This window comes from Orcinus orca, chromosome 2 (genome assembly GCF_937001465.1).
Source record: "Orcinus orca chromosome 2, mOrcOrc1.1, whole genome shotgun sequence".
NCBI classification, from domain to species: domain Eukaryota; kingdom Metazoa; phylum Chordata; class Mammalia; order Artiodactyla; family Delphinidae; genus Orcinus; species Orcinus orca.
This window is the reverse complement of record NC_064560.1, coordinates 80,839,491-80,862,929: the sequence shown is the minus strand read 5'-3', so window position 1 is coordinate 80,862,929 and position 23,439 is coordinate 80,839,491. Positions and strand designations below refer to the sequence as shown.

The following is a 23,439-nucleotide window of genomic DNA, read 5'->3' as shown; positions in this document are numbered from 1 at the left end:
GGAAGGAGGAGGCCCACTCTCTTCCTCTGAGATCAAAACAGTTGACGGAAAGAATGTTCAGAGCATGTGTGTGTGAGGTGTTTCCTGACACCAGGCACTTGGCGTCTGCCCATCCAATAGCTGGTTCTGTGATTCTCGGGACTCGACCTTGGTGTCCAGCAGTTCAGTTTTATTCTGAGTTAGCGTGCAGTCCCTCGAGTTAAGGGCTCAGTCCCACAAACCGCCCCCACTTGAGACACAAACTGCAGATGGGGGAGCCAGGCAACCCACACTTCTGTCCAGCTGAGTTCAAATTGGACGTTCCCACCACACCCCGCTTGGGTACAGTATTTTCCTAGAACAGCTCCTGGAACTCAAGAGAAACCTTCATCTATGTTTCCAATTTATTATAAAGGATGCAGCTCATGCACAGCTGAGGGAGGAGATGCCAGGGCAGGTATGAGGCGAGAAGTGGAACTTCTGTCTCCCCACCCCAGCCACTGTGTCCCTGCACCATGATGTGGTCACCAGCCTTGTTTTCTTTTTTCCTGCTCCAACAGCATCATTTGTTTATTTATTTATTATTAATTTTTATTGGAGTATAGTTGCTTTACAATATCAGCCTTATTGTTCAGAGTTTCGTAACCCAGTCTCCAGCCTCTCTTCTCTTCCCAGAGATAGGGGTGGGGTGGGGATAAGGGTTCCCACCCTCTAATGCAGGGTTGATCTTTCCGGTGACCAGAGGCATTCTGCTGACCTGAGGCTGACTAGGGGCCCCACCCTAAGCCAACTCATTAGTATAAAAAATATGCTTAAAAGACATCTGATCACTCAGGAAGTTCCCAGGGTTTTAGGAGCTCTGTGCCAGGAACCAAGGAAAAAGACCAAATATATTTCTTATTATACCATACTGTATTTTTTTTAAATGAAGTAAACTTTCCCTTTCTTCTCTTTCATTCACTTGCTCTCACTCTCTGCTTTCTTTCTTTCTTGAATTAAATATTTCCATGCAAGTGTGCACACACACATTTAAAAAGAGTTTCCTGTGGGCCCAAGGCAGGTTGTAATAGGGCCAGTTCTCAGACCCCTGAAAGAGTGGGATTCTTACTGTGCATTTTAGATCAAGGGCCCCTTCCTCCCCTGCGTTTCCCCTTAAGCATCCCATGTAATCGTATCTTGATGACTTAATGAGGAGGAATCACACAGAAATAGGGAGAGAATGCAAAGTGCAGCCTCTTCTGACGGGAAGCTCTGGGAGGGTTGGCGTTTCTAGGTTCATGCCTGTTTCCAGGTGCCCACGTGTGGAAGCTGTGCCAGCTGCTGTCTGTGCACAGATTTTGCTCAGTGCCTCTGCCTTCCCGGGCCTTGCAATCTGAGTGGGCAGTCAGTACTTTGGAGGATAGAAACTCCCCCCCCCCCCCACTTGTTTATGGGCCCCTTTCCGCATCCATTCTTTTTTTTTTTTTTTTTCGGTACGCGGACCTCTCACTGTTGTGGCCTCTCCTGTTGCGGAGCACAGGCTCCAGACACACAGGCCCAGCGGCCATGGCTCACAGGCCCAGCCGCTCCGCGGCACGTGGGATCTTCCCGGACTGGGGCACGAACCCGTGTTTCCTGCATCGGCAGGCGGACTCTCAACCACTGCACCACCAGGGAAGCCCCTCCACATCCATTCTTAAGATATCTTCATGCAAATCCAGGACAACGCAGCACCAAGGTTCCTGCTCTATCCACCTCCTGACACTGAGCTGGCCCTTGCTCTCTCCACCTTTGGCTGCAGCTCAGTTATTACAGCTCTCATGTCCTCTGAGATTTTGTGAAAGGGAGGGTTCCCTCTTCCTTTTAAAGCCATCATGTATCATGTGCCTCCCAGGGCCATGTGACTTACCTGCTGTGACACTATCTCATTGCATCCTTACAGCGCCTGATGAGGTGTGACACATACGTGCAAACTGCAGCACAGAGAGGGTGGTTTACCTGCTAGAGCTCAGTACTTCTCTGCCGGAGCCTTGGTACAAACCCGCCTGTCTGATTCCAAAGCTCCCGGTAGCCCCCCTTTCTGCTGTGAGGGTGGGAGAGACCCAGCTTGGCTTTGGACTAAGGAAGAGCCCCAGAAGCGCAGTGCCTTCAGGGATGATGAGCAGCCCACCTTGTTGGGGTGCAGAATCTGCCTGTGCAGACAGATTGGATGGGAAGAACCAACCACGGTAGAGCCCAGGAGTCACCCAGCTTGCCGTTCTGAATCCTGATCCAGTGACCAACAAAAAATATATCACTTCTCTGGGCCTCAGATTTCTCTTGTAAATAGGAATAGTAATGCTGGCATCCTGGCATCCTGGTGAGCATGGTACACATAGCAGACACTGAGTGAGCAGGATGGCCGGGATACATGTCCTGGGGCACAGGGAGCTGGGGAGACGGGAGGGGTGAGGAATTGCCAGGGAGGCTTCCTGCAGCTCAGATCAGGTACCCTTAGGAGAGGTTTGAGTTTGACCAACAGAGTGCTCCCTCTTCCCTGCTTCCCCTTGCCCTGTGGCCATCATTTCAGCAGGCAGAGGAGATGGGTGTCTGCCTGCCACACCTAGCTTCCTGGGCAGTTCTTGGGGCCCTGGGGCCCTGAGCAGCATGGTGGGGAAGGTGACAGTGTAAGGCTCTGTGATAATCAGCTGCCAGAGAAGCATCCCAGGGCTGGATATGAGGACTTGGTCAGGAAAGCACAGATGTTGGGCACATGAAGGCTTATGCCCAGAGCAAGGGAGAGGAAAGAAGGGAGCGCTGGGCAAATGGGGCAGAGTTGGAGCTGCTGGAGCGGACACAGCATGGCTGGTACCCAGGCCTTCCTGCAAAACCGCTCGAACAGGTCTGGCTCTTTCTGGGTGCTGTGCTGTCCTGTCACAGCAGGGTGAGGGTGGGAGAGACCCTCCCCAGCTGCACATGTCTAATTAGAAACATCGGCCTGGTGGGTCTCTATCCTAAATGCCCCAGATGATACTTCAGCACGTTAGGTAGCAATACACCCTCCTTTCCATGGTCCATGGCTGTGAAATGCTGTTACTTGCCTGCATATTCCTTCTTGCCTGACTTCAGGTAGACCCAGAACTGGGATGCTTGCCTGCCCTTTCCAGAGGATGGTGGGATCTCTGGGACATGCCCTTTGACCCTTGCTGCAAGTTTCAGTAGCTCTAGACCCACAGCCCCTTGGCTGCAATTCTCAAATCTCAGCAACTCTGAACATGACAGGATTTTTGGTTTGTTTGTTTGTTTTTGTTTTTATAACTTTACATCAAACTGATATTGATATGCATTTATTTTCTCAGTAAAAATATGCATGTTTTGCTGCAGAAATAATGATTGATTATAGGGAGTTGTCCCTGGACCAGCTTGGGGTGTTGCATCACATACCCTTTTAATCTGAGAAAGTTTGAGCTCCAGAGCAGGTGGCCCCAGGGGGACTGAATACAGGATGGGGGCCTTTACTGGGTCTGCTCTGATTATGCACACCTGTAGGAGCTGATGAGTCCAAACCCAGCAGCCCTGCGGTCCTGGCTGGGTGGTGCTGGTTGTCCAGCAGTGCAGGTGGGGTCCTACCTGGGCAGTCTTTACAGAGCTAGTGGACCCCAGGTAGCTCTGGGGTGCATAGTCCTGGCGCGGAGGACCCCAGACATGGGCCTTCATCTCACAAAGACCCCTCAAGAGCCAATTTCAGGCCTAGCCCCAAAGAGATGCACCTGTGTTCACGTGTTTATAAATATTTCCTGTACCCTCATGTGCTGATTCATTGTTTTACTGCCAACACCCATGTTTGCATTTTTGAGTTGTGGTGTCAGAAGCACTATTCCTACATGAAAATAATAATTCAAATCCAAAAACAGTGCCTTAGAAATTTCTGAGAGGTACCCCCGCAGCTGCACGAAGTTGTTTCATGGAAATAAATATTCTTCATTTTTCCAGCTTGGTTCTTGTTCTAATTGAAATAATGAATTTATTTGTCCAAAGTGTCTTTACAATGGAAAACTTTGAAGGCAAGACAGTTCTTTATTTGGCTAGGAAAAAACCCATCTGCTATGGGAGGGGAAGGCTTGGGGGCATTCAGTGAACTGGAATTAACTTTAATGCTACCCTCTGACTGTGGTCATGGTGACAGCAGGATCTTAAATGTGATTTTTTTGCTATTCATGGTCATTTTGTAAGGGGTTATTTAATTCCCAGTTTCCATATATTTTACAGATAGCAACTCAATTATGTAAATAAGTGTCTGGAACTCTTTTTGGTTTTGAACTTATCTAATAATCTCTTATGAGATATATTAGCAGGCAAGGAAGCAAAGTGCTGCTAATGCCGCCCTCTGTGTTTGTCAGTCTTGGATGGATCACTATTTACAGTGGAATATGTCAGAGTATCCAGGCGTGAAGACGGTTCGTTTCCCAGATGGCCAGATTTGGAAGCCAGACATTCTCCTCTACAACAGGTAAGCACAGTGGACAAAGGAGAAAAATGAGTTTATTTTTGGACGAGTTTAACAATCAAACATATTTGAGTATTTTATAGCAATATCAGTACATTATCTGTAACTTGGGACTGTGGATCCCCACGAGGCTTTGTAGGAAGCAGCTCTGTCCCATGTCCAGCGTTCTCTGTCCTGGCACGCAGGCCTGCAGCACCCAGCACACTGCCCCCGACGGCCATGTCACAGGGCTGTGCATTACAGGTGTGTAGGTACTTGTGTGCATGTTGGCACTGAGACATTTTTGCTTGTGGTCATACCTTTGCCCCTGAATGACAGCAGTTACAGTCACAGCATGAGAAGTTGCTGGTCAACGGGACTCATGGCTGAGGTCCACTTTCTGGAGCCCAGGTCCTCATTTGATGCAGTGTCCTTTGGGCATTGGGAGAGCCCTGTGGGGCAGCTGAGCACAGGAGACTGTCATCTCTAGCCACACTCAGAAGCTTGTACCTGATGGAAGACAGTCATGTTCTAATAAATGTCGTTCTTCTCCTGAGGTCAGGAAAGGAAGGATTCATTAGTCATCCAAAGCTGTCTGATTTGTAGAGTGGAAGCCCAGAAGGCAGATATCCAGGTAGGGTAAATTTCTAGAAGCATTAAATTATTTGCTAAACTACATAGTCACAAAAGGGAGCCCAGCGCCTTTCTTTCTAATAAGGCTTAGGATGGGATAACCAGCTTAATATACAAGTAAGGTATTTCCTAGTGATGGCTGCTGCCTCTGGTCCCACCTGGACAAGAAGGAAGCCGAGTACCTTCCTGACTCAGGAAACCGTGCTGCCATCGGCCACTGCCCACGGTCATCCCCCCGGGACCAGCTGATGTGTTTGTCCTGCACTGGCTCCTTCCAGAAGGCTGGGTATTCCAAGTCTTGTTTTCCCTTTTAATTGTTTTTCTTTCTTACTGACATCACATTTCATTTGAATCCTTGGGCCTGTCTCTAGAAGACTACACCTCTTCTGATTTGCTGCCACTCTTCAGTTTCTTAAATTAGTTCAGGCAGCTGAGCTTTGAAAGATGTCTCAGGTCAGAGTAAGTGATCCCAACTGAGTAGAAGCACAGGAGTCCCCATGCCTTCTCCTTGGCTCATCTGTTTCCTGGGGGTGGCTATGTTAGTTGCCCAGGGCTGCTAGAACAAAATACCGCAGACTGGGTGACTTAAACAACAGAAATTTATTTTCTCAGAGAAATTTATTTTCTCTTGGAGGCTGGAAGTCCCAGATCCAGGTGTCTGCAGGGTTGGTTTCTCCTGAGGCCTCTCTCCTTGGCTTGCAGATGGCCACCTTCTCCCTATGTCCTCACAAGGTCTTCCCTTTGTGTGTGTCTGTGTTCTCATCTCTTCTTATAAAGACATTAGTCATGTTGGATTAGGGCCTATTCTAGTGACCTCATTTTAACTTAGTTACCTCTTTAAAGACTATCTCCAAATACAGTTTCACTCAGAGATACTTGGGCATGTGGATTAGGACTTCAACCGATGACTTTTGGGGGAACACAATTCAGCCTATTACAGGGGCATTGCCGTTGACTGCTTAAGGACAAAGGGTTAGGATTGAACAAGTCTGGGTGTAAATCTTAACCGTAATGTTTACTATGTCTGTAAGTCTCAGATTCCTCCTTTGCCCGGTGGGGGAAATGCCAGCCTTGCAGAGTTTGGAAGGATGACTGCAGATGTACGTGGCATGCTTGGGTGGTACTTGGCAAAGAGTAAACATTCACTAATGGCAGTCGTGTGCTCACAGGCCTGATGATGAGGATTTCTGCTTCAAGTAAGACGGGTTTGACAATTTAAAAAAGAAATACCAATAATGTTTTCCATTATTCTCAATTCAGTTTTTTTATCTGAAATCAAGAATAAATACTATAATATGGTAGAATCTTAAGAATGAGGCTTTAAGAGATGGGTCTTATGGCTTATCTGTAAGACCTTAAACCCCAATAAATAAAATGTTTGGAGTTCTGGGGCTTCCCTGGTGGCGCAGTGGTTGAGAGTCCGTCTGCCGATGCAGGGGACACGGATTCATGCCCCGGTCCGGGAAGAACCCACATGCCGCAGAGCGGCTGGACCCGTGAGCCATGGCCGCTGAGCCTGCGCGTCCGGAGCCTGTCCTCCGCAATGGGAGAGGCCACAGCAGTGAGAGGCCCGCGTACCAAAAAAAAAAAAAAAAAAAAAAAAAAAATGTTTGGAGTTCCTAATACTTTGAAGAGTTACCAAGTATTTATACATACCTGAATTTCAAGGAGCAAAGATACAGCAGTCTCCGTCTGATGGATGACACCTGGGACCCGGCTCCCAGGAGTAATGCTTCCCCTTCTTCCTCTCCTGTATGCCCTGAAGCTCCAAATAGCCATCTTCCTCCTGCCTCTCAGTCCCGTATTCCTATTGAATGAGTCTGCCAGCCTCTGCCACAGGATCTGTAGAGGCTGCCTCCTCTTCTGCGTTAGTTTTCTTCCGAGAAATGAGATATAGGACTTTTTACCTGAAGTAACTGCTAACTATATGGCTGCGCGTCCACGTGAGCACAGCGAGGGCTAAGCAGGTTACGGAAGATATTGAAGCCAGTCGTAGACACGGCGCCAGTTATCTTTTGCTGCTTAACAAATTAACAACTGACCCTGAGCTTAGTGGCTTAAGGAAAAAACACAGCGCAGATACTTTCTCGCCATGCTGTGGGCTGGCTGGGCCCGCGTGGCTGCTTGTCTGCTCCGTGAGATGCTGGCGGAAGGCAACGGGCCGGGGCTCAGATGAGCTGGGATGTGGGGATGCACCGCCAGGGCTGGCAGTGGTGGTGATGGTGCCGTGGGTGGGGGCTCAGCCGGGGCTGCACCTGTGCCAGCTCGGCTGTCTCCTCCCTCCCTGAAGGTCTTCCACGTGGCCTGGCAACACAGGAGAGGCAGGAAGTGGGGGCTCCGGGGCCCTTAGGGACTGAGCGTGAGAAACCAGTCAGCCCTTTACCTGGTGGTCCTGTTGGGCAGAGTAGATCTGGACGCAGCCTGGAGGAGGGAGGAGAAATCAGCTGTCCCCTTATCCAGGGCACCAGGGAGGGAGGCGGGGAGGCTACCCTGGGGAGACCAGCTGTCCAGGCTGAGAGGGGACAGTGATGACACAGGAAGGTCAGAGTAAAGACTGGGAGGAGTGGAAGGACCAAAACAGATGTGCATAATGAAGGAGCACTCAGCTCAGGGCGCCCTGTGGGGCTAGGAGGAGGGGGAGACGCAGGGTGACACCGTTATCCCTGCCTCCATGGGCTAGCCTCCCTCCGCTGCCACTCCTCCTGCCGCAGTTGTGTGTGGGCCCCCCGCCACCCCCCACCCCGCAGCCTCCTCTTCCACCTGCTGTCCGTCAGCTCAGGGATGTGCCCCGACTCCAACTGTTTACACATGCCCCCTCTCGGCATGGGACAGTCACCCTTCTCTCTGCCCCCAGACCTCAACTCGACACCCCTTTGGCTCCAGACACCTCTCTCTGTCACCTGATCTCCTAGAAGGGCGTTCCTGTGCCCAGTAGCACGCAGGTTCTGCCCCCTCTCCTGGGCACCTGGAAAGCACCTGACTAATATTTGTGCACAGATGAGATGGAAGCACGGAGGGAGGGCCCAGGTGTGAGGAGGAGCAAAGGGGATGATCTTTGTGATGCCAGTGCCGCTAAGGACAGCAAAGGGAAGAAAGGAAGGAGAGAAGTCATATTGGCAGCCTGGAAAATGTGAGACTGGGTGACTGAGTCCAGAAACTGACACAGGAAGTAGCAAAAACAGGCCTGAATTCAGTAAGATCCTAACCTGCCGATACTATTCTGTTATGGAGGATTTTGAGAGATGTTGAACTTGATGCTTTCCACCAGCCAGAGGGTCTCAGAATAGTACGTTTCCTCAGTGGGTGCATGCGATAGTTCATTATGTGTGTGTGATGGGGCTGGGCGTGCTTCCTTGAGGAGGGGACGTGCCGTCCTTCTGTGTGAGCCGTGGTTTGGAAGGGAGCATTGATTCAGGTCAGGGGGAAACATCACCAACATGTATGTTACATTTCTGCTTCTCTTCCAGCTCAATTTTGTAGTCCAAGTGCGAGCCCCACGTGGTTTTTGAGATAGAATACATTTCCTGTGCTTTGAAGAGGCTGGGTCACTGCAAAACAGCCATCTCTGCATCATTTCTGGGATGCACTGCTTTAGTTCCCTGAGGGATGGTGAACAAGTTACCACTGCTGGCCAGCTGGCTGGGTGGCTCTGAGGAGAGGACGGGCACTGATAAAACCATCCCTGCTAGATGCTGAGCCCAGTGGTTTCTTGGTTGCTTTGTTCTGCTTTACTTTCAAGGATCCTTGCAGTTCAAGGATTTGTCTGAACACAGTCTTGCTCAAAGTGAGTAGCAACTGTGGATGGCTTGTTACGATTTCCTCCCCTTTTTTGGTTTTTATCTTCTGTATGATTACGCTTATTGATGTTCTAGAATAGGGGATACAAATCAATAAAATGGTTGCCTCTGGGAGGGACATTTGACTGGAAAGGGGCATAAGGGAACTTTCTGAGATAATGGGAGTGTCTGTATCTTGACTTCATGGCGATTATGGTCACATGAATGTAATCTGCATCAAAATTCAATGAACCAGGACCTCCCTGGCGGCGCAGTGGTTAAGAATCCGCCTGCCAGTGCAGGGACATTGATTCGATCCCTGGGCCAGGAAGGTCCCACATGCCGCAGAACACCTAAGCCTGTGTGCCACAACTACTGAGCCTGCACTCTAGAGCCTGCGAGCCACAACTGCTGAAGCCTGCGTGCCTAGAGCCCATGCTCTGCAACAAGAGAAACCACCGCAATGAGAAGCCCGTGCACTGCAACGAAGAGTAGCCCCCACTCTCCACAACTAGGGAAAGCCCACGCACAGCAATGAAGACCCAACACAGCCAAAAAAAAAAAAAAAAAAAAAAAAAAAAAAAAAAAAATTCAGTGAACCACACACCAAAAATCTGTGCTTTCTTCTTGTAAATTATAGATCAATTTGAAACGTGTAATAGGTTGAATAGCAGATGGTTCACAAATAAAGAGAAGATCAGTGAACTGGAAGGCACATTTAAGTCATTTACACAGAATGTAGCAAAGGGATGCAAAAAGATGAAAAATAAGAGAAATGTCGTGACTTGGAGAATAGAGTGAGGTGTCCTTAAAGTGTTTAATTGGAGTCCAAGATAGAACTAATAGAGAAAATGAGGGAAAAGCAGTGTTTAAAGAAATAATGGCTGGGAATTTTCCAGAAATTATAAAAAATACGAACCATCAGGTAAAGGAACCCCAACCAATCCTAACTGGGACAAATGGTGTTTATTGCAGTCCCTGTCTTTGCAGAACAAATCATTCCAAAATTTAAAATAAGAATCCTTGTGACTTCCCCCCTTCACTGTGGGTCAGGGATTTGGGGAGGGGTCCAGCCCGGTGCTCTGACTCCAGGTCTCGTGAAGTTTCAGCCCAGTGCTGGCTGGGGCAGCAGTCAGCGAGGAGCCTGACTGGGGCATCCCAACAACCCAGATGGCTGGCAAATTGATTTTGGCCCTCAGTTGGGAGCCTTAATTCTTATGCACATGGGCTTCTTAATGGACTGCATGTCCTCCTGGTGTGGTGGCTGGCTTCCCTCAGAATGAGTCATGCAAGAGACTGACCAAGGGAAAAGCTACAATGCCTGTGGGCGGAATGAAAGTCCTGGCTGGTATCAGCATCGCTTTTCAGAGGAAAGCCTGAGCTCCAGCAACGTCTTGGCCACTCCTGCACTGTGCAACCATGGGCGGCTGCCTCAGCCTCTCCAGGCTTCTCAGTTCTTGAGCTGTTTCTTCAGAAAATCCCATGACAATAATGGAATCTTTGTTGATGAAGGTAATTTGCTGATGTTTTTGTTGGCTCTGTATTTTTAGGACAGCGAGGGGTGTCAACCATCTCTTTCTCACAGGCTGTGCAAAACCACATTTGCACGTCTGCAGGCACCTGTCTGGCTCTGAGGCTGCAGGCTTCTGGCTCCAGCCCTCTTTCTGTCACATGTTCCCTGACCCTGTGGCTGATGGCAGACCCTGGGGAGAGGGCAGTGCATGCAGTGTGATCCAGCCCAAGAGGGCTTGTAATTGTGCTGATCAGTGAGTCACCAGTGAAATAGAATTTATTCTCTTCCCAAGTGTCTTAAATTCCCTTAGAAATCAAGACAAGGATTCAAGTGCACATTGTCTGAGAGAGGACGTGAGACCAGGGAGGGAGGGAAACCAATACAGGATGCGTCAAAAAGCTACTGCTGTGGGCAACAGGGCCCATTCCCACCGGGGACGTCCGGGATGTTTATCTGCCAACTGCCTTCTGTCCTAGATTGACAGCTGCTTCCAGGGGTATCATTCTGTTTGCCTGTCCCATGCACAAACCAGAGCCTTGGTCAGGGCTGCCGATTCTTGGCATGGGCAGCTGTCAGGGCCTCAGGCACGGGCAGGACAGCTGTCAGCATCGTCAGCTCAGTGCAGGTGAGTGGCCCACTGAAGTTCTAGTCGTCTTCACCTTGGCCTGATTGGAGGTCCAATCCCAGCTCCTGGGGGAAGGGCAGCAGTGATGTGAGTGATGGGAAAGCATCTTGGGACTCAGGCAAAGTGGAGGAGGCAGGCAGGTGGCAAAGGTAACAGAGACCAGCTGGGACCTGCATCCTTGTGAGTGGCAGTTGCTCCCCTGGGCAGCATGCGTTGTCATGGTATCACAGTGGTCCACGTGTGGGATGGGATCTTAGGGAGTGAATCCCTTAGACTCAGTGCTGTCGCTGCTATTGGCTTCACAAGGAGGTTCCCAGGTTGATGCTCCCAGGCCTATCACACAGCCGTGGCTGGTCTGGGGGTGGGGGTCAGGGCAGGAGGCATCACTGAAAGGATGTCAGTGGCAGCTCTTGTTACGGCAGGAAACTCCAGTTGAGCAAAGGTAATTTTCAGCTTTGGATCTTAGAGAAGGAGGCTTTAGGGTGTGCTGTGATAGCATCTGCATTATCAAATCTTCTGACCTAACCTGGAGGGAGGCTGTTTGTAGATAAGGTGAGGTGAGAAGAGGGTGGAGCAGTTTTTAGGAAGTGAGAGGAACCTGCCAACTTTGTCCATCCAAACCTCCCCCTTCTCACCCCTGCCACTGTTGATGTTTGTTTTTCGTTTGTCTCTTCACTCAACCAATATTTAATGAAGGCTTACATGCTGTTATCACCCAGTGTGCTAGGATCTGAGGACATCGCAGCGATCAAGATGGACAGCCCTCTAGGGGAAGGGAGAGAGGGAGGGGAGAGCATGCATCATGCTCTCATGATCAGCCCCAGGTTTTTGGGGCTTTGATAATTGGGGAGAGAGCCTCACATGTGCTGGAGCCAGAGGTGGGGTGTGAGACCAGCAGAATGGCTAGAGGGAGGCTGTGGAAGAAGTCAGAGCATCAGGGAGGCAAATGCTCTTGGCAGAAAGAACAGGTGCACAGGCCTGTCAGGAAAGGTTGTGAAAGGCTTTGAAATGCAAAACATCATCATCATAAAATAAATAAAATGGTGAAGGAGAGAAAGATGAGTAGGAGTCTGTGACATCTCTGTGTGAGGTCACCTGCACCCTCTAGGTTATCAGATGCTCTAGTAGACTCAGTAGGTCATGGTCTTTGACTTACCTTTCACCTTTGTAAGTTCGAGAACCAGTAGTGGTGGAGATAATTCCAGTCCATAGAGAAGCAAATGAATTCTGTCTGGTGGACTCTTCTGTGAATAGACGGAATCAGCATTCCTGGTCACCAGTGTCCATGTCTGCTCTTTGGTTGCTCCTTAGAATTGGTCTTTGATGCCTTGCTGTTGCCCTCATTACCTAATGACTGAAAAAAAAAATCTTTGACACATGTTCATTTTATATTTGTGTAAGTATCATGATTTTATCTTTTTAAAATGTATTTTTTTTGATCAACCTGAGGCAGGAACGTGTCATCTAGATCTGTCCTCGGAGCAGAAGGGGCCAGGGTGGCAGGAGTGGCAGGGGAGAGGCTCAGAGACACTGGAGGTGCCGCCCAAGTCTCCCAGGTCTTGGCTTTTACTTTGAATGAGACAGGAGAGCCTCTGAGCCTCTTGGTAGAATTGCATTTCCTTTTTTGCTCTGAATAACTGTCAAAATCCTAATTCATATTCTCCTTTTGACTTGCTAGCAGCTGATTCCCATCCCATGGTTATTTGTCTGGAAGTTATTATCTGTTCTTCTCTGCTTGCACACTCCTCCCAGCTTACGGCAGTGGACGTGTTTGAACTCTGTCATTTCCTCCAGCATCTTGGTAAAATCCGGGGACGGAGGACACGTGGACGTGCATCCTCATTCAGCTGCTGGGATCCCAGAGACCCGGCTGCCTCATACTGACTTGGAGCCCAGCCTTTCTGCACAGCATGGACTGTCACTAGCCGACCTTTAGTGCCCCTGCTTTGCTCCACTCTTTCTGCAAAGGGCTGGGTGGCTTCAAAGTCTGTGTTAGCATCCATGTTTCTCAGGGCAGGAAACTGGTGCCTGGAGAGGTTCAGCCACTTGCCCGAGGTTACCCAGCAGGGCATGCTTGACTCTGGAGTGTGATGTACTTGCCTCTAGCTGTGCTTTTAGAGCTCTTGTGTTTTATTTTTCTACAAGTTAGACAAAGTGGAATCACTCCTCTCGCTTCCTGAGAATTAACTCCACTTTCAGACCTTCTCTGGCCACTCTGTCTCAGCCTTTTTTTCTTGCCCTCTGGAAGGCGTGAGCCTGTCTCCTCCCAGTTTCAGAGCCGCTGGGGGATTTTCATACATCGCTTCTTGCTGATCTTTTCTCAGCATCCGACAACCGAATTTTCCTGGACCAAATCCCTTGCCAGCCAGCGTGGAATGACAAAATGCAAACTGCTGGGTGAGAGTTAGAGTAGAATTTCAAACAGAGATCTGGGCGCTGCAGCCAGCTGGGTTTTCTAGGGATAGCTTTGTATCCAGGGCTGCCCCGGCAAGAGTCTCTTCCTACCTGTGGCGCCAGGGCAGCCCATGGAGTCCCCCACCCCCTGCACCCTGAGGGCTGCAAGACCCAGCCAGCCCAAGAGCCTGGCTTTGGGAGTTGAGCTTATTGATCTTCGTGATATCAGACATGGAGCCAACTCAGCTGTAAGGGTCTGTGTAGTAAATACGTGAGACAGGAATTCAATGGGGAGTTCAGTCATCCTCAGGAGCCTCCTGAGGGAAGGGAGAGGCCAAGGTCAGCCCTCACGCTGCCCCCCTCTCAGCCTGCTGTGGGGTCCCTGTGGGATCTCCACTGCCTACCCAGGCTGTGGGCCATCTGTACAGAGGAAGGAGAGCATAGGAAGTGGTGACTGACAGGGACAAGACATGGGGGCGGGGTGCTGGTCCTCCCCCGAAGCCCGGGACTTCAGCTGTGCAGGGGCTGGGTCAAGCTGAGTGTGCCTATGGCATGTGTCAAAATCTGGAGGAACTGGGCTGTGGGGCAGGGTCTCTGGGCCGGTGTGTAGCCGATGCTGTCTGTGCAGCTCAGGGGAATCTTCTGAGGACACACCTTCACTGCCCTTGAGTCGTTTGTAATCAGTTACACATTACTTCATCCTGGTGGGCTGATCTGATCTGATTCCTGATTGCAGTGAAGCCATGTGGAATTACTCTCCCTCACTCGCAATTAAGGAAACTGTTTCTGAGACACAGGACCAAGGCCTTGACTCCCAAACCTTTGACTTTTCCCGGCACTTGACAGTCTTGTCATGGGTGTAAGACAGGGGCTCAGAAGATCATCTTACAGAACAGATGATGTGAGTCAGGGGTCGGGCAAGATCTGGAGGAGAGAGACCCTCATCCAGTGGCGGGGGAAGAAGTTGTTCCTGGGAAGGGGGCCAGACTGGACCTGTCTGCCAGGGGCAGTCCTGGCGCAGCTGTTAACTGTGCCTCTTTCACTTCTAAGAGTGGCCCAGCTTAGATAATAATGTATGTGGTCCTCTCACTTAGGACAAGTGGCTACAGGGAGACAACAGTTAAATGAAGACCTGGAAGCCAACAGGATAGGGCACCTCAGGGGGAAACACTAGGTGAGGCCATGGCACGGAGCTCTTAGCGGGGGACCATGGGTGACAGTCTTGAAAGGGAACAAATGTTGCAGGACCCCCAAAACATTGCTTTTATTTAATTCAAGGGAGGGGGTAAAGAACAGGATAATAGGCCAAGATGAAGTACAGTAAGGCATTCAGACCAGTCCAGCTGGGCTTCTCCTCCAGGACTCTGCCCTTGATGTCCAGTGCAGTTGTTGCCTCTGGGATGCTGTGGGCCTCAGAGGACTTGGTGTTTCTCAGCGTTACATCACGTGCAAATCCAGTTTAACACTCAGGTTCCTCCCCTCTGGCCAGCGAGCTCTGTCAAAAGAACCACGTACTATTCACATCTTTGATTCCTAAAAGTAAATGTGGCAAACAGCACATGGAAGGCATCAAATTAGAGCGAGTGGATGCAGTGTTGGGGGCTGTGACCCTGGTACAGTAGGGAATCACTGGAGGCCTTAGTGTTTGGCAGTCGCAGCTCTGGATTAAGAGATCCATTCCCAACAGCAATAAACAAAAAATAAGTGAACTCTGGTTGTTTGGGGCAGGGGTGAGGGGTATGGGTCATAAAATGCAAATATCTAGAGTTTATCATTCTCTTTTCTCCTTCACTTTCCCTATCAATCTATCATGAAGGATTATCCAATTTAAACTACTCAGGTTATCTTTTAGCATGATTTATGGTGTTTTATTGAAGATAGACTATACCTTCTTAATCAGATCTTTTTGTTACTCTCATTATGTATCACTGCGGCTTTGGGTTCCATACTGGAAGATTACACATGCATTCTATTCTAGTTTTTTCTCATGCTTTTTGCTTTTCTAATGCTTTTTGCTTTTCATTTTGTGGGTTTTTTTTTTTTACTTAAATTTTTTTAATGGTGCAAGGTAAGGGTCTAACTTTACTTTTCTTTAAAGGGTAGAAAATGGTTCTAACATGATGTCCTAAACATTCTGTCTTTTTCCTCCTGAATTGAAATGGGATACTTGTATTCCTCTATTCAGTATCAGTAGCCTACTTAGTGCTAAGGAGAGAAACAAAAAGAGACATATATTTTGAATATCATGCTGAAATATTAAAATATCCAAAATACAGGGAAAACCTTTAGAATCCCTCAAAGTGAAAAATTACAGTAACAAGAAACAAATTTGGGCTAAGTTAATAAGGTCTTCCTCAAATATTAGAGGGAAATTATTATTATTTTTTAACATCTTTATTGGAGTATAATTGCTTTACATTGTTGTGTTAGTTGCTGCTGTATAACAAAGTGAATCAACTATACGTATACATATATCCTCATATCCCCTGCCTCTTGCGTCTCCCTCCCACCCTCCCTATCCCAGCCTTCTAGGTGGAAACAAAGCACCCAGCTGATCTCCTTGTACTGTGCGGCTGCTTCCCACTAGCTATCTGTTTTACATTTGATAGTGTATATATGTCAATGCTACTCTCTCACTTCATCCCAGCTTCCCCTACCCCCTCCCCATGTCCTCAAGTCCATTCTCTTCCTCTGCCTCTGCGTCTTTATTCCTGTCCTGCCCCTAGGTTCTTCATAACCATTTTTTTTTTTTTTTAGATTCCATATATATGTGTTAGCATACGGTATTTGTTTTTCTCTTTCTGACTTACTTCACTCGTATGACAGACTCTAGATCCATCCACCTCACTACAAAATAACTCAATTTTGTTTCTTTTTATGGCTGAATAATATTCTATTGTATATATGTGCCACACCTTCTTTATCCATTCATCTGTCAATGGACACTTAGGTTGCTTCCATGTCCCGGCTATTGTAAATAGTGCTACAATGAACATTGTGGTATATGTCTCTTTATGAATTTTGTTTTTTTCAGGGTATATGCCCAGTAGTGGGATTTCTGGGTCATATGGTAGTTATGTATTTAGTTTTTTAAGGAAATTCCATACTGTTCTCCATAGTGGCTGTATCAATTTATATTCCCACCAACAGTGCAAGAGGGTTCCCTCTTCTCCACACCCTTTCCAGCATTTATTGTTTCTAGATTTTTTGATGATGGCCATTCTGACCAGTGTGAGGTGATACCTCATTGTAGTTTTGATTTGCATTTCTCTAATGGTTAGTGATGTTGAGCATCCTTTCATGTGTTTGTTGGCAATCTGTATATCTTCTTTGGAGAAATGTCCATTTAGGTCTTCTGCCCATTTTTGGATTGGGTTGTTTGTTTTTTGGATATTGAGCTGCATGAGCTGTTTGTGTATTTTGGAGATTAATCCTTTGTCAGTTGCTTCCTTTGCAAATGTTTTCTCCCATCCTGAGGGTTGTCCTTTCGTCTTGTTTATGGTTTCCTTTGCTGTGCAAAAGCTTTTAAGTTTCCTTAGGTCCCATTAGTTTTATTTTTGTTTTTATTTCCATTTCTTTAGGAGGTGGGTCAAAAAGGATCTTGCTGTGATTTATATCATAGAGTGTTCTGCCTATGTTTTCCTCTAAGAGTTTTGATAGTGTCTGGCCTTACATTTAGGTCTTTAATCCATTTTGAGTTTATTTTTGTGTATGGTGTTAGGGTGTGTTCTAATTTCATTCTTTTACATGTAGCTGTCCAGCTTTCCCAGCACCACTTATTGAAGAGGCTGTCTTTTCTCCATTTTATATTCTTGTCTCCTTTATCAAAGATAAGGTGAGCATATGTGCGTGGGTTTATTTCTGGGCTTTCTATCCTGTTCCATTGATCTATATTTCTGTTCTTGTGCCAGTACCATACTGTCTTTTTTTTTTTTTTTAATTAATTTATTTATTTATTTTTGGCTGTGTTGAGTCTTTGTTTCTATGCGAGGGCTTTCTCTAGTTGCGGCAAGTAGGGACCGCTCTTCATTGCGGTGTGCAGGCCTCTCACTATAGCGACCTCTCTTGTTGCAGAGCACAAGCTCCAGACGCTCAGACTCAGTAGTTGTGGTGCACGGACCCAGTAGCTCCGCGGCCTGTGAGATCTTCCCAGACCAGGGCTCGAACCCGTGTCCCCTGCATTGGCAGACAGATTCTCAACCACTGCACCACCAGGGAAACCCCATACTGTCTTGATTACTTTAGCTTTGCAGTATAGTATGAAGTCTGGGAGCCAAATTCCTCCAGCTCCATTTTTCTTTCTCAAGATTGCTTTGGCTATTCAGGGCCTTTCGTGTTTCCATACAAATTGTGAAATTTTTTGTTCTAGTTCTGTGAAAAATGCCATTGGTAGTTTGATAGGGATGGCATTGAATCTGTAGATTGCTTTGGTTAGTATAGTCATTTTCACGATGTTCATTCTTCCAATCCAAGAACATGGTATATCTCTCCATCTGTTTGTATCATCTTTAATTTCTTTCATCAGTGTCTTATAGTTTTCTGCATACAGGTCTTTTGTCCCCTTAGGTAGGTTTATTCCTATGTATTTTATTTTTTTTGTTGCAGTGGTAAATGGGAGTGTTCCCTTAATTTCTCTTTCAGAGTTTTCATCATCATTAGTGTACAGAAATGCAAGAAATTTCTGTGCATTAATTTTGTATCCTGCTACTTTACCAAATTCATTGATTAGCTCTAGTAGTTTTCTGGTAGCATCTTTAGGATTCTCTATGTATAGTATCATGTCATCTGCAAACAGTGACAGCTTTACTTCTTTTCCAATTTGGATTCCTTGTATTTCTTTTTCACGTCTGATTGCTGTGGCTAAAACTTCCAAAACTATGTTGAATAATAGTGGTGAGAGTGGGCAACATTGTCTTGTTCCTGACCTTAGTGGAAATGTTTGCAGTTTTTCAGCATTGAGAACGATGTTGGCTGTGGGTTTGTCATATATGGCCTTTATTATGTTGAGTTAAGTTCCCTCTATGCCTACTTTCTGGAGAGTTTTTATCATAAATGGGTGTTGAAGTTTGTTAAAAGCTTTTTCTGCATCTATTGAGATTATCATATGGTTTTTCTCCTTCAGTTTGTTAATATGGTATATCACATTGATTGTTTTGCATATATTGAAGAATCCTTGCATTCCTGGGATAAACCCCAGTTGGTCATGGTGTGTGATCCTTTCAATGTGCTGCTGGAATCTGTTTGCTAGTATTTTGTTGAGGATTTTTGCATCTATGTTTATCAGTGATATTGGCCTGTAGTTTTCTTTTTTGGTGACATTTCTGTCTGGTTTTGGTATCAGGGTGATGGTGGCCTCATAGAATGAGTTTGGGAATATTCCTCCCTTTGCTATATTTTAGAAGAGTTTGATAAGGATAGGTGTTAGCTCTTCTCTAAATGTTTGATAGAATTCGCCTGTGATGCCATCTGGTCCTGGGCTTTTGTTTGTTGGAAGATTTTTAATCACAGTTTCAATTTCAGTGCTTGTGATTGGTCTGTTCATATTTTCTATTTCTTCCTGGTTCAGTCTTGGCAGGTTGTGCATTTCTAAGAATTTGTCCATTTCTTCCAGGTTGTCCATTTTATTGGCATAGAGTTGCTTGTAGTAATCGCTCATGATCCTTTGTATTTCTGCAGTGTCAGTTGTTACTTCTCCTTTTTCATTTCTAATTCTATTGATTTCAGTCTTCTCCCTTTCTTTCTTGATGAGTCTGGCTAATGGTTTATCAGTTTTGTTTATCTTCTCAAAGAACCAGCTTTTAGTTTTATTGATCTTTGCTATCGTTTCCTTCATTTCTTTTTCATTTATTTCTGATCTGATCTTTATGATTTCTTTCCTTCTGCTAACTTTGGGTTTTTTGTTCTTCTCTCTCTTAAGTGCTTTAGGTGTAAGGTTAGGTTGTTTATTTGAGATATTTCTTGTTTCTTGAGGTAGGATTGTATTGCTGTAAACTCCTCTCTTAGAACTGCTTGTGCTGCATCACATAGGTTTTGGGCCGTCGTGTTTTTATTGTCATTTGTTTCCAGGTATTATTTGATTTCCTCTTTGATTTCTTCAGTGATCGCTTGCTTATTAAGTAGCGAATTGTTTAGCCTCCATGTGTTTGTATTTTTTACAGTTTTTTTCCTGTAATTGATATCTAGTTTCATAGTGTTGTGGTTGGAAAAGATACTTGATACGATTTCAATTTTTTTTAATTTACTGAGGCTTGTTTTGTGACCCTAGGTATGATCTATTCTGGAGAATGTTCCATGAACACTTGAGAAGAAAGTGTATTCTGTTGTTTTTGGATGGAATGTCCTATAAATATCAATTAAGTTCATCTTGTTCAATGTATCATTTAAATCTTGTGTTTCCTTATTTATCTTCATTTTAGTTGATCTGTCCGTTGGGGAAAGTGGGGTGTTAAAGTCCCCTACTATGAATGTGTTACTGTCGATTTCCCCTTTTATGGCTGTTAGCATTTGCCTTATGTATTGAGGTGCTCTTATGTTGGGTGCATAAATATTTACAATTGTTATATCTTCTTCTTGGATTGATCCCGTGATCATTATGTAGTGTCCTTCTTTGTCTCTTGTAATAGTCTTTATTTTAAAGTTTATTTTGTCTGATATGAGAATTGCTACTCCAGCTTTCTTTTGATTTCCGTTTGCATGGAATATGTTTTTCCATCCCCTCACTTTCAGTCTGTATGTGTCCCTGGGTCTGAAGTGGGTCCCTTGTAGACAGCATATATACGGTTCCTGTTTTTGTATCCATTCAGACAGTCTATGTCTTTTGGTTGGAGCATTTAGTCCATTTACATTTAAGGTAATTATCGATATGTATTTTCCTATTAGCATTTTCTTAATTGTTTTGGGTTTGTTATTGTAGGCCTTCTCCTTCTCTTGTGTTTCCTGCCTAGAGAAGTTCCTTTAGCATTTGTCATAAAGCTGCTTTGGTGGTGATGAATTCTCTTAAACAGTTATGCACCCAGCACAGGAGCACCTCAATACATAAGGCAAATAATAATATCTAGTGTATTCCAAAATGTAGATATCACATGGCTTCTGTTCTCTCATCACAAAGCTCTAAAAGTGGAATTTATCAACAAAGCAATAGTAATACAGTAATATGTATATATGTATGTATAATGTCCACTTAATTTTTTTAAGAAAACACTCTTAAATTAATCTTGGCTATAGGAACTTTTAAGAAGTGTCTTTTAAAGAATGAATAACAATGAGTATGAACATGTCAAGACCAGAGACAGATGCCAAAGTCGTGTCTAAAGATAAAAAAACAAGGAAGTTTGAAATTTGATTAATTAATCCTATACCTCAAAAAGTTAGCAAATGCATATCAGAAGAAACTGGAAGAAACTAGGATGAATTAGTAAAGACATACCAGAAATGATTTTTAAAAGGCATAAAACAAACACACATTTAAAAAAAAGAAAATTCAAAACTAAAATCTAGTTCTTTGAAAACGTCAAAAAAGTGAATGAATGAAAGAACATATGTATAAATTGAACATCTGGTTGAAATGGGTGCTTTTTGAGGGAAATAAAAATTACTAAATATACCTAAAAAGTAGAAAATCAGAATAGACTTAAAAATACATAAAAATGGAAAAGGTAGGCAAATATATACATTTAAAAGTTACATTTTTACATTTGAATTTTACATCTTCAAAGAATAGATAAATATACATTACATAAATTGTTCTAGAACATGATAAAAGATAGAAGATTTATAAAGCTAACAGATATTAAACATGACAAAGACATCTGAATAGAACTATTGACAAATCTTATGTGTAAATATGAATGCAGATACCCTAAAAGAATACCGACAGATGAATTCCAGCAGTGCACTAAGTGAAAAATACCAAATAATTTTTATCCCAGGTAGGCAAGGATGGATTAACTTGGTAGAATTACTAATGCAAGTCACGTTAATTTGTATCCATGTTAAAGAAGGAAACAAATTAACGGACAGAAAAAATATTAAATTCAGCTCTAATTCTTGATTTAACACATTATAAACCAAGACTAGAAGAAAACTTTCATAATTGGATAAATACAATCCACAAGAAAACTGCAGTAAACATAAACTAATAGTTGAGAAGTTAGGTCCACATCCAAGTCAGACATAAGGCAAAGATGCCAGATATCCCTCCTGTCAGCAGTCTGCTGGAGGGTGTAGCCAGAGCATGACAAGAAAAAATTGAAAATAAGAGATCTAAATATAGCAGGAAGACACAACACTGCTGTAACTTCTAGTTGATTATTGACTTAAAAATAGAATCTGCTGACAAACTTGGAGCTAAATAGAGTTGAGCAAGGAAGACGAGATAATAGCTGAGCTACACATCAGTGACTAACAGAGAAGCAAAATGGAAAACAGGATCTCATTTACAATAGTGAGCATAACCGTGAAATACTAAGGGACAAATCTGGGACAAATGCACCAGCCCGTGAGAGATGAATTTAACAATTATTCTGTCTCTGTTAAGATTATGTCTTTGCTTCCTTGTCTAACATGGATATGTAGTGAATTGCATTAGTAAGTCTACCGGTTTCATCCACCTTTGCCTGTCCAGGATAAAAACTCACCAAAGCATCTGAAAGAGTGTGCAACCAGAAGTACCATTGCTGTGGGGGACCAGGTTTCGGGACCAGGGTCTAGATCCGCTCTGCCCCCATGTAAGCCATGTCTGCAGTCCTTCTGCACCAGGTCAGAGTGTTCATGAGGAGACATTCAATGGGCTTTAAAAACTCCCAGGCTGCTCAGAGGTTTCTTTGGTATGGTCCTCTGAGTCCTTGCAAACCATGTGGGTACTCTCAATCTTCCGGCTCATTTTGACTTTTCTGATTTGATTTTCTGGCTTCTGCTCTGCTTAAGAAACTCCCAAGTACTTGTTAGCAATGGGGGCTTCATCTCTACCTCCCTCAGGGTGCGATACAGCAGGTTTGGAGTACAGCTGAGGAATCTGCTACAAGTGGTCTATGGACCAAACTTTGAAAGACTCTGACCTGCTGGGCACAAATACCAACTTACATATCTTTAATTAGGTGGAAACTAGGAGGAATTTGGGGGGGGGTTGATGTCATGAATTTCAGCCCATACAATAACCTTAATTAAATTCTTGTCTCCCTCTTGCTGTCCAGAGAGAGAGACCAACTGAATGATGAAGGATGCTCACGACATTGGTGGCCTATGGCAAAAGAACAAATGGGAACTTGATTCTAACCATCTGAGTGCTTCTCCCTGGTACTTACCTAGGTATTCTCATTTTCCCAGGGTGCATTAATGCTTTAGGGAATTATTACAGGATTCCTTATGCATTTTGTAATCAACAGGCAGGATATGTTATGGCTATAACATAGGTCCTTTGATGTTCTCAGTAAGCAGAACATAGGATGGGTTCCATTTTATAGACTTCCAGTGGGTGCCTCTAAAGGCTTGTGGCAGGTGGCATCTGGGTTTGAAGGTGATAGTTCTTCCTGACCTTCCAGTGGACATTGTCACATTCTTTTTATCTTGGCTTTGTTGACCCTTTTACCTCATTTATTGTGAAAGCCAACTTCAGATTGAGAGCAAAAAAAAAAAAAGTCTTCATGGTTCAAAAGAGCAGTATCATTGGCCATTACAAAGTCAAATTGCTTCATTTCTATCCTCCCTTCCCTAAACAGCTAAATGTCATTTTATATATCTGTCAGTCCATCCATTTAATACATTTTGATGTGGTTATAATGACTGCATTTTTCAGTAATTATAAACATTTTCTATGTTTCTATGGGCACTTCCTAATTATAATTTTCATGGTAACATAAGATTCCATTGAGATGATATATTTTAATTGACCATTATTGGATATTTGGTGTCTTAATTTTTTAAAAAAAAATTCTAAAATGGATGACTAATAACCTGCTGTATAAAAAAGTAAATAAAATAAAATTCAAAAAAATAAAGTGCTTATTAAGAATATTAAAAAACAAAAAAATAATTCTACTTTTTATTTTGAAATAATTATAGATTCACAAAAAAACAG

General features: G+C 44.9%; 1 protein-coding gene across 1 annotated transcript in view; it reads left to right on the top strand.

The window, feature by feature from the left end:
* The window catches only part of CHRNA7 (cholinergic receptor nicotinic alpha 7 subunit), a 120,901-nt gene that overhangs the window by 54,236 nt on the left and 43,226 nt on the right, over window positions 1-23,439 (top strand). Inside the window, exon 4 of the mRNA XM_004285278.3 lies at window positions 4,338-4,447. Within this exon, the coding sequence (XP_004285326.1) occupies window positions 4,338-4,447 (110 nt within the window). The remainder of the gene's footprint in view (window positions 1-4,337; window positions 4,448-23,439) is intronic.